General features: G+C 44.4%; 1 protein-coding gene across 1 annotated transcript; it reads right to left on the bottom strand.

Moving 5' to 3' along the window:
- Nucleotides 1-4004: 4004 nt before the first annotated feature.
- On the bottom strand, nucleotides 4005-6318 carry LOC138651487 (ferritin heavy chain B-like). The gene is made up of 4 exons (XM_069741742.1): nucleotides 6050-6318; nucleotides 5324-5470; nucleotides 5049-5174; nucleotides 4005-4338 (listed from the first exon to the last, which is right to left on the bottom strand). Exons 1-4 carry the CDS (start codon nucleotides 6149-6151, stop codon nucleotides 4183-4185), a joined length of 531 nt encoding a protein of 176 aa, XP_069597843.1. The 5' UTR covers nucleotides 6152-6318; the 3' UTR covers nucleotides 4005-4182.
- Between the last annotated feature and the right edge of the window lie 2095 nt (nucleotides 6319-8413).

Raw genomic sequence — 8413 nt, 5'->3', positions numbered from 1 at the left:
GAATATGGCAGGGGTGTCAAACTGCATTCCTCGAGGGCCGCAAACCATGCGTGTTTTCAAGATTTCCTTAGCATTGCACAAGGTGCTGGAATCATTATGTGTGTAGGTGATTAAATTATCACCTGTGCAACACAAGGAAATCCTGAAAACATGACCTGTTTGCAGCCCTCGAGGAATGCAGTTTGACACCCCTGGAATATGGGGTCTTTATTCTTCAGCAATTTGGGGAACTGTGGTTTAGGGAAGTTCTTCAAACTGAGTTAACGTTGCGGTAATCCATCTTTCCAGCCTGTATATACCTTTCCTATAATCATATTGTAGATATCTGACATCAGAACCTAGTGTCATATTCTCATCAAATCAGAGGGTTGGCCTGGCTTTTGTGCACAATGCTGAGCCATGTTCAGTGAGTCATTAAATCAACATACAAACACTACAGTACAGCCTCCGTGTGCCATGAGATCGTGATGTATGTATGTGGTAAAGTGGTGGATGGCAGATACGAGTCACTGAGACTTCTTGGCTCGGTGATGCAAGTCCTGGAAGAATAGTCTCCTATGTATATTGTTGTCCCTTATTACACAGTGCCCTCTCTTGTTATGTACAGCATTGTCTCTTATGATACAGTGCCGTGTGACAACATATAATAAGGGATCGCCCCATAAAAAACTAGAGAGGATGATACATAAGTGACGTCGTTTCCAGTAATAATATCCCCCTTCCTGGGATGTTTCTCACCCTGGTCTCCTTCTTGGTATAATGTCCCCCAACCTGGAATATATGCCCCCCATCCAGGTATGTCCCACAATCTGCTATAATGTGACCTGTTTTGTAACCTATTAAAACCAAATGTTACTATATACCTTCCCCCACGCCATGTGGAGTCCTCTTCTACAGCCAATGTGGGAGCCGGCAGCAGACTTTGGCATCCCCAACATGGCGCACAATGTCACTGTCTTGGGCCCCAGTCAGGTGCACGCCAATGTCAGCCTTAGATCGGCCAGCGGCGTGTATTGCATCCTCGGACGCACATCCAGCTGAAGCCATCGTCGCTGGTGGCGGTGGGCTACACTACAGCTGCACCTCCGATATGTCCATGAAGAACAAAAAAAGCCTGAACTCCGTACTAGGACTAATGCTATTCTATAGGGCTGTTCAGATGAGTTATTTTTTCACAGACAATCTGTGCAAAAAAAAAAAAAAAGTAGCATGCACAAGTTCCTTCCTTTTGTCGGAAAACTCACCCATATAAGTCTAAGAACAGAGGGGAGAGAAAAAAATAAATAAAATCACTGATCCCACACAAATTAACCGTATTGCATCCATTTTTTACCAATACATTGAAATTCGATAACAGGAAACCATAGTCTTAAACATTTTTAAAAAACTGATAATGTATAAAAGACAATTGAGAGAGTTTCTGTATTTTTTTGTTTTATATGCTTATGTGAACTTGGCCTCAGGGTATGTGCTAACAGTTTTTTGCCATGGATTTTTCTGGCTGTAAAATACCCCCCACTCCCAAAAAAAAAAAAAAAATCTTCGATATGACATGTTTTTATCCAAACAGTCCATGCTGAGAATTGTTCTCCTTCATGCAGTGGTTTGTGTGTAAGAACAATTTGAACAGCACTAGCAAACAAGATATAGATATATATATATATATATATATATATATATATATATATATATATATACTAGCTATTGAACCCGTTCTACGCCCGGGTGGCGAGCATTTATGTTGGTATATGGTCTCCATCCTGGTATGTGCTGCTCCATCCTGCGTCCTTATCCTGTCATGTGCTGCACCCATCCTGCGCCCCCATTCTGTCATGTGCTGCTCCCATCCTGCGCCCCCATCCTGTCATTTGCTGCTCCCATCCTGTCATGTGCTGCTCCATCCTGCGCCCCCATTCTGTCATGTGCTGCTCCCATCCTGCGCCCCCATCCTGTCATTTGCTGCTCCCATCCTGCGCCCCTGTTCTGTCATGTGCTGCTCCCATCCTGCGCCCCCGTTCTGTCATGTGCTGCTCCCATCCTGCGGCACCGTTCTTTAGTTTACTGCTCCCATCCATATGCCCCATACGCTGCTCCATAAGATGCTCCATAGTATATGCCCCGTATCAGGTGGCGTAAGTAACAAATAGCTGTAGCATGAAGTGCCACGGCCTCATGCCACAGCAATTTGTTACTTGCGCCACCTGATTCCTTTCCGCCGCCATTTTCTTGGTCCTCCTGCTGGCGGAATCGGCGCCTGCGCAGTCCGCGCTTTCTGGCGCCATTTTCTTGAAGACACCTGCAGTGTGTCTTCAAGAAAATGGCGCCGGCAGTGTCAAGAAAATGGCGCCGGAAAGTGCGGACTGCGCAGGCGCCGATTCTGGCAGCAGGACCAAGAAAATGGCGGCGGAATCAGGTGGCGTAAATAACAAATTGCTGTGGCATGAAGTGCCACAGCTTCATGCCACAGCAATTTGTTACTTACGCCATTCCTTTCCGCCCATTTTCTTCATCCTCCTGCTGGAATCGGCGCCTGCGCAGTCCGCGCCATTTTCTTGAAGACACACCTGCAGTGGAGCCGGAGTGTCTTCAAGAAAATGGCGCCGGAAAGCGCCGATTCTGGCAGCAGGAATTGGCGCCTGCGCAGTCCACGCTTTCCTGCGCCATTTTCTTGAAGACACACTCCGGCTCCTCTGCCTGTGACTGGTAAGTCAGAGGGCGGTGTCGGCGCGCATTAGGCGCGTCATCGCGCCCTCTGAACTGTCACAGCAGAGGAGCTGGGAGACGGAGCCGCACGCAGCGCTGGAACGGGGAAAGGTGAATATACTTACCCTCCTGGCGGTCCCTGACTCTCCGGTGGAGATCGCGGTATGCGTTCAGTGTTTACGCATACCGCGATCTCCTGGGAGCGTCACTCTGGGGGGGGGGGGGCCAGACTGCGCCGGCGCTTGCGCAGTCTATAAAGGCTTCGGACAGAGTGACGCTCCCAGCGTTATATTATAGATATAAGTTTGGCAGCAATTTTCATGCAAAGAGATTAAATATTGCTTTACCAGCAATGCACAACCCACATGACATGTGCACTATTGGTGCATTCTTTGAAATGGGAAATCGTGCAAGTGACTCTGAAGTCTTATCGTATATTCACACATGGTGTTTTGATACATAGTGGGGGTTTTTGTGCCCCTTTTGAGCATTACTGCATTTTTTTTTTTTGGCCAGAACGTAGCATGTAAATTCTGTCACCCATTCAAATGAATCCAACACTCTGGTTTCTGGTACAGAACCACCCGTCAATACACTTGGACATCTCTCAGGGGCCTTTCCAGTGACCATGTAAATTCTAGAGTGTTTTCCGGAGCAGAATTTTCAGGTCACCCTTTAACCATTTAGGGTCTTTGAACATCTTTTACCCACTTCAAGTTTCAAATGTAGGAACATATGAATAGCGACGTTTATATAGAAATGGATGTGTTCTACTCTGAGCGTTTAATTAGAGCTTTTTCAGAACAGAATCCGAGTGAGAAAAATGCCATGTACACATACACTCACTTTGCTCAGAATCTGGGAGGGGGGGGGGGGGGGGGGTGTTGCACAGGAGAGACATGTATTACAACAGATCCTGGATATTTGAACTAGAGCAGTGTTTCCCAAACTCCAGTCCTCACAGACCCCAACAGGTCATGTTTCCAGGATTTCCTTAGTATTGCACAGGTGATGGAAGTATCAGGAGCTCTCTCACTTGTACAGCACTATGGAAATCTTGAAAACATGACCTGTGGGGGTCAGTGAGGACTGGAGTTTGGGAGATACTGAACTAGAGGGACCCAGGTTGACAATGCAGTGAATCATGAAGATCTGACCTGTACCAGCCTTTTGCGAGTTAAATTTAGGCTGCAGTTATATCTAATCAACTATTACTCACCACCACCCCTCCACAAAAAAAAAAAAAAAGTGCTTAACTCATTAGAAGGCTACTTCTTCATAAACTTAAGATTTGACACATGTTGAAATACAGAAAGACTTTATTGGAAAGCTTGCTGACAAGCACGGTCACGTCTGATCAGGGAACAAAGATCACACAAGGTTTAAGGACGCCCAACACATCTCAGGGGGGGCATTATAATTATTCCAGATATATAAGGAGATGCAGACGAGACTGGTGGGATCCAGGAAGGAGACATCTTAGCTGCTCTCCCCCAGGGTGTGCTTGTCGAACAGGTACTCGCCCATGCCGTTCTGGGGGACCCCAAGGCGCTTCAGGTTGGTGATGTAGTCTCCGAGCTGCTTCATGGCCTTCACCTGTTCTTCCAGGTATTCAGATTCCAAGAAGTCACAGAGCTGGAAGAGAAGGCGGTCGGTTGTTAATGTGAGAATTACTAGTCTCATCATGGGAAGAATTAAACTCAAGTCGATAACACAGCTGCCTTCCGTCAAGAAAAAAAAAACAAAAACAAATTGTCCAGATGAATCAGTCTTGGCTACAATATCCTAATCAAATTCAATAGAGCCCAGCTACAACAATATCAAGACTGGTGTAGCACCAAAGATCAGAAATAACCAGCCATGCTTTTCAAATACTGTAAAGTGCTTCGGAATATGTTAGCGCTCTATAAAAATAAAGATTACTGTACTACCCCTTTAACACATATGAGGATGTTTTGCTACAAGATGAAGCTTCAGCCATGAGCATTATAAGACTGTAGCAGCAAACGCTGATGTGCTGAATAGACATGTCTGTGCATTGCATACACTAAAAGTTTGCAGTGGGAAGGAGAAAGGAAAAAACAAAACACCAGTATATTACAGGGTGGCGTGGGGTTAGGTTCACATTGCGTTAGTGCAGTCCGTTCCAACACATACGTTGAACGGACTGCGCTAATGCAAGTGCCGACTTTTGCACAGCGCTAGCGCAGTCTATGGCAGCGTTAACGGACTATGTTACACAGTGTTATGCCACGGTGTAACGTAGTCCGTTAAACGTAGAGCCATAACGCATTGTGAACCCAGCCTAATGTTCCATATGAGACAGATTTTCAGGAGACACTTACTTGAGGGTCAACCTTGTCAGTAGCCAGTTTGTGAAGTTCCAGAAGGGCCTGGTTCACAGTCTTCTCCAGCTCCAGAGCAGCCTGCATGGCCTCCAGGGTGTTGGCCCACTCATCACGCTCAGGTTTCTAATTAAGAAAAAGACAAAAATGATCTTAATCCCTTAAGCTTCATTTTATCTTGAAGACTGAGGTTCCATTCCTGACAAACCTATACTAAATAATAGGTATTCATTCTAAGTCTACTTTCTCCATGAGAATAGATGAACACAAGTCACCTTAATATCCTGCAGGACAACTCGCCCCCCACGCTTGTTCTGGTACTTCAGAAACTTCTCGGCATGCTCCCGCTCCTCATGGCTCTGCTCCTTGAAGAATTTAGCCACATGGTGAAGGGCGACATCGTCACGGTCAAAGTAGAAGGACTGAGAAAAAGGAGAGAAGACAAGTGTTAAGCAACATGGTGTCTTTAGAGAGTAACAATTGCATCATTCTCACTGAGAAGAGGGCAACAAGTTCATGCTAGCAGATGTGTAGAAGGAAACATTGTATCAGTCATCAGTTTAATGTGGGTATAAGTGAGGAATTGACTACTGGGGTGTTCTTATTTTGCAGAAGACACCCAAGAGCATAAGTAATAGAAGCTGTGTGTTACAATGTGGCTTCAATGTTTACAAAACAGTCACTGAACTGTAAACAAAGGATGAGATTCCATGAAGTCATCACATACAGATGGTTTTCTGTGCAGAACAGCAGGGAGGGTACAGAGATCTCTGCAGTGATCTGGGGGGAGGACTAGAAGCACAATGGAGACTTGCTAGCAATGGCTGCAAAACAAGTACAGAGGAAGAGGAGGAGATCACAAGAACCTCAAGGAAGGGGGAGCTCAGCAATGGCCGCTCTCATATGCTATGGACACAATGCAGAGACATGGGGGAGCACTGAGCAGTAAGCCACCTGGGACCTGTAGTCCTACAGCTGACTGCGCCCAGCAGAGCACTCACCATGGAGAGGTAGGTGTAGGAGGCGTAGAGCTCCAGGTTCACCATGCGGTTGATCGCAGCCTCGCAGTCGCGGTTGTAGTTCTGGCGCACCTGGGATTCCATTGCGGCTTCTTGGTGTCTGAGTGGCGCAAAAAAATGTCGTAAAAGTCTTGAGGGACTGAAGAGAGGAGAGAAAGGAGCCGAGGACTCGGAGAGGGTTCCGTTCAAGCACTGTTGAAGCAAGAACTCTGCTCAGAGTCAGGGACCGTCTGATCTCCGCACCCTGGAGCTCGGGATTTATAGGCAGGAGGCGGGGCGTGGAGCTGACGTCATCTGTCTGCAGCCAATCCTGCCCGGAGCTGCTGCAGCCAGAGATCGGGCGGAGCGTCCTGCCGGCGGCGTGCACACTCCCCCCACTGCCGGCTGATGGCACACAGGCGCCTCATGGGACATTTCTAGTCTCACAGATTTTGATGTAACCCCTTCTCATGTACAGTACTATGGAATTAATGGTGCTATATAAATAAATAATAATTTATTTCCAACACTTTACAAAATTGCAAGAAAGTGCATGAATAGCAATCCCCTAATCTATAATAATAATAATTATTATTATTATCGTTATTGCATTCATTACTATTAGTCTTTATATTATTGTTGGGAATTTCAGATCAGTTGACAACTTTTTTTCCTTTTTTATTAGTGAACAATCTATTTGTATTCTGCTGCAGGTTTGGAGGAGGAGAAAGATATTGAAATTTCATGTATTATCCCTTGTGTGATCTTCAAAGCTGAAGTCTGAAGCATTTCTGCATCTAAAATCAGCATTCATCATCTTTTAAGTGCACTTTTTTTTGTCACGGAGACGCAGCAAAATTAAAATCCCTATTTAAATTAAAGACGAAAAATCTGTAGGAAAAAAAAAACTGAGATTTTGCAACAGAAATTGACATTATGTGGATTTATTTAGTAAAAGGAGCCAATTTTCTATCGGATTCCGCACAAAAAAAAACCCATTGGGAGTCATAATATGGCATATGTACTCTTTTAATGGGCTATATTGGACATCTGTGTGTATCTGATTTTATAGATTTTTTTTTACCTTGCTGTTTCATATGTATCCAACAGGAAAAAAATCATAGCATGTTCTACCAGATTTAGTATCAGGGCTCGTGCAGACGTATGTGAAAATTGGTCCGAGGACGGACCGCCGCAGCTTTCCCACCCCGAGCGTGACAGCTTTATATATTTCCACGAGGAGGATATTTCCGGAGGATTTTTCATCTATATTGTCATCAGTGTATTCATTTTTATAAAAAAAAAAAAATCAGATTCTATACAGATGATGCGTAGGGGATCTGATTTTGTTTTGTGCACCGACAGACTGGAGTAGGTGTATCTCATCCGAAATGCGAAATAAACTAGTGCGTGCTGAGATTTTTTTTTTTTTTATGCCGACTTTGTCCGCGTAAAGAAAATGGTTATCAGACATTGAAAAACATTGTCTGAGTGCTTTAACAGTCTGGGGGACCTAATACCATCTTCCCTTAAAAATGGTGGTGAGATTAATATGAATGCATCATCAATATGCACCCCCAGCATTTCTACTATTATCATCTTATACTCTGCTAAATCCTATACCCAATAGCCAATGCTACTTCTGCCCTTCCCCTTTTAGGCCACTTGCCTTCCTAAGACTGGGGCTAGAAAGGGAATTTGCAGATGTACAGCCAAATATTGCTTTATGCCAGGCTACATCCCAACGCATATGAATGGGGGTCGTGTTTCCACCAGCAAGGTACCACAGCCGCAGCAAGCAAGTTACAAAAAAATCCAACTGATTCCAAATTTTGCAACTTGGTTTTCGCGGCCGTGGCACCTTGTGGGTTGCAGTGTGACCCCATTCATCTGCATGATACTCCCGTGTAGCAGTGGCACATAACGACCTTTCCCTGAATGACCTGCGTTGAGGCCAAAGTCACCATCTAGCCTCAGTGTTATGGTTACTTTAAACCTCGTACGCAATGAGTTTATTATATTTGACATATAAGCAGGAATCTATGTATCTTTATCCTTTTATATAGCAGAATATATATGTACTAGATGATATATATATTTATATTAATGACAGTGTCCACCATAGCCATGATTCATGATATCTACTCTCTGACAAAGAAAGGGAACATATCTGTGTGTATATATGTATATATAAATTAATATATATATATATATATATATACAGTATATATAATTTTTAGCATGTATGTGTTGTAATAAATCAACGAATGCCGTGTAAAAATGCAGCTATGGAATCTTCTTGAGATATTTTGCACTCGCCTTAGGGCGTGAAAACATTTTGTGACAGTAAATTGGATCCTTTGCACA

This window comes from Ranitomeya imitator, chromosome 10, assembly GCF_032444005.1.
Source record: "Ranitomeya imitator isolate aRanImi1 chromosome 10, aRanImi1.pri, whole genome shotgun sequence".
NCBI classification, from domain to species: domain Eukaryota; kingdom Metazoa; phylum Chordata; class Amphibia; order Anura; family Dendrobatidae; genus Ranitomeya; species Ranitomeya imitator.
Note: the sequence above shows the minus strand (reverse complement) of the source record. Positions and strands in the feature narration are given on the sequence as shown.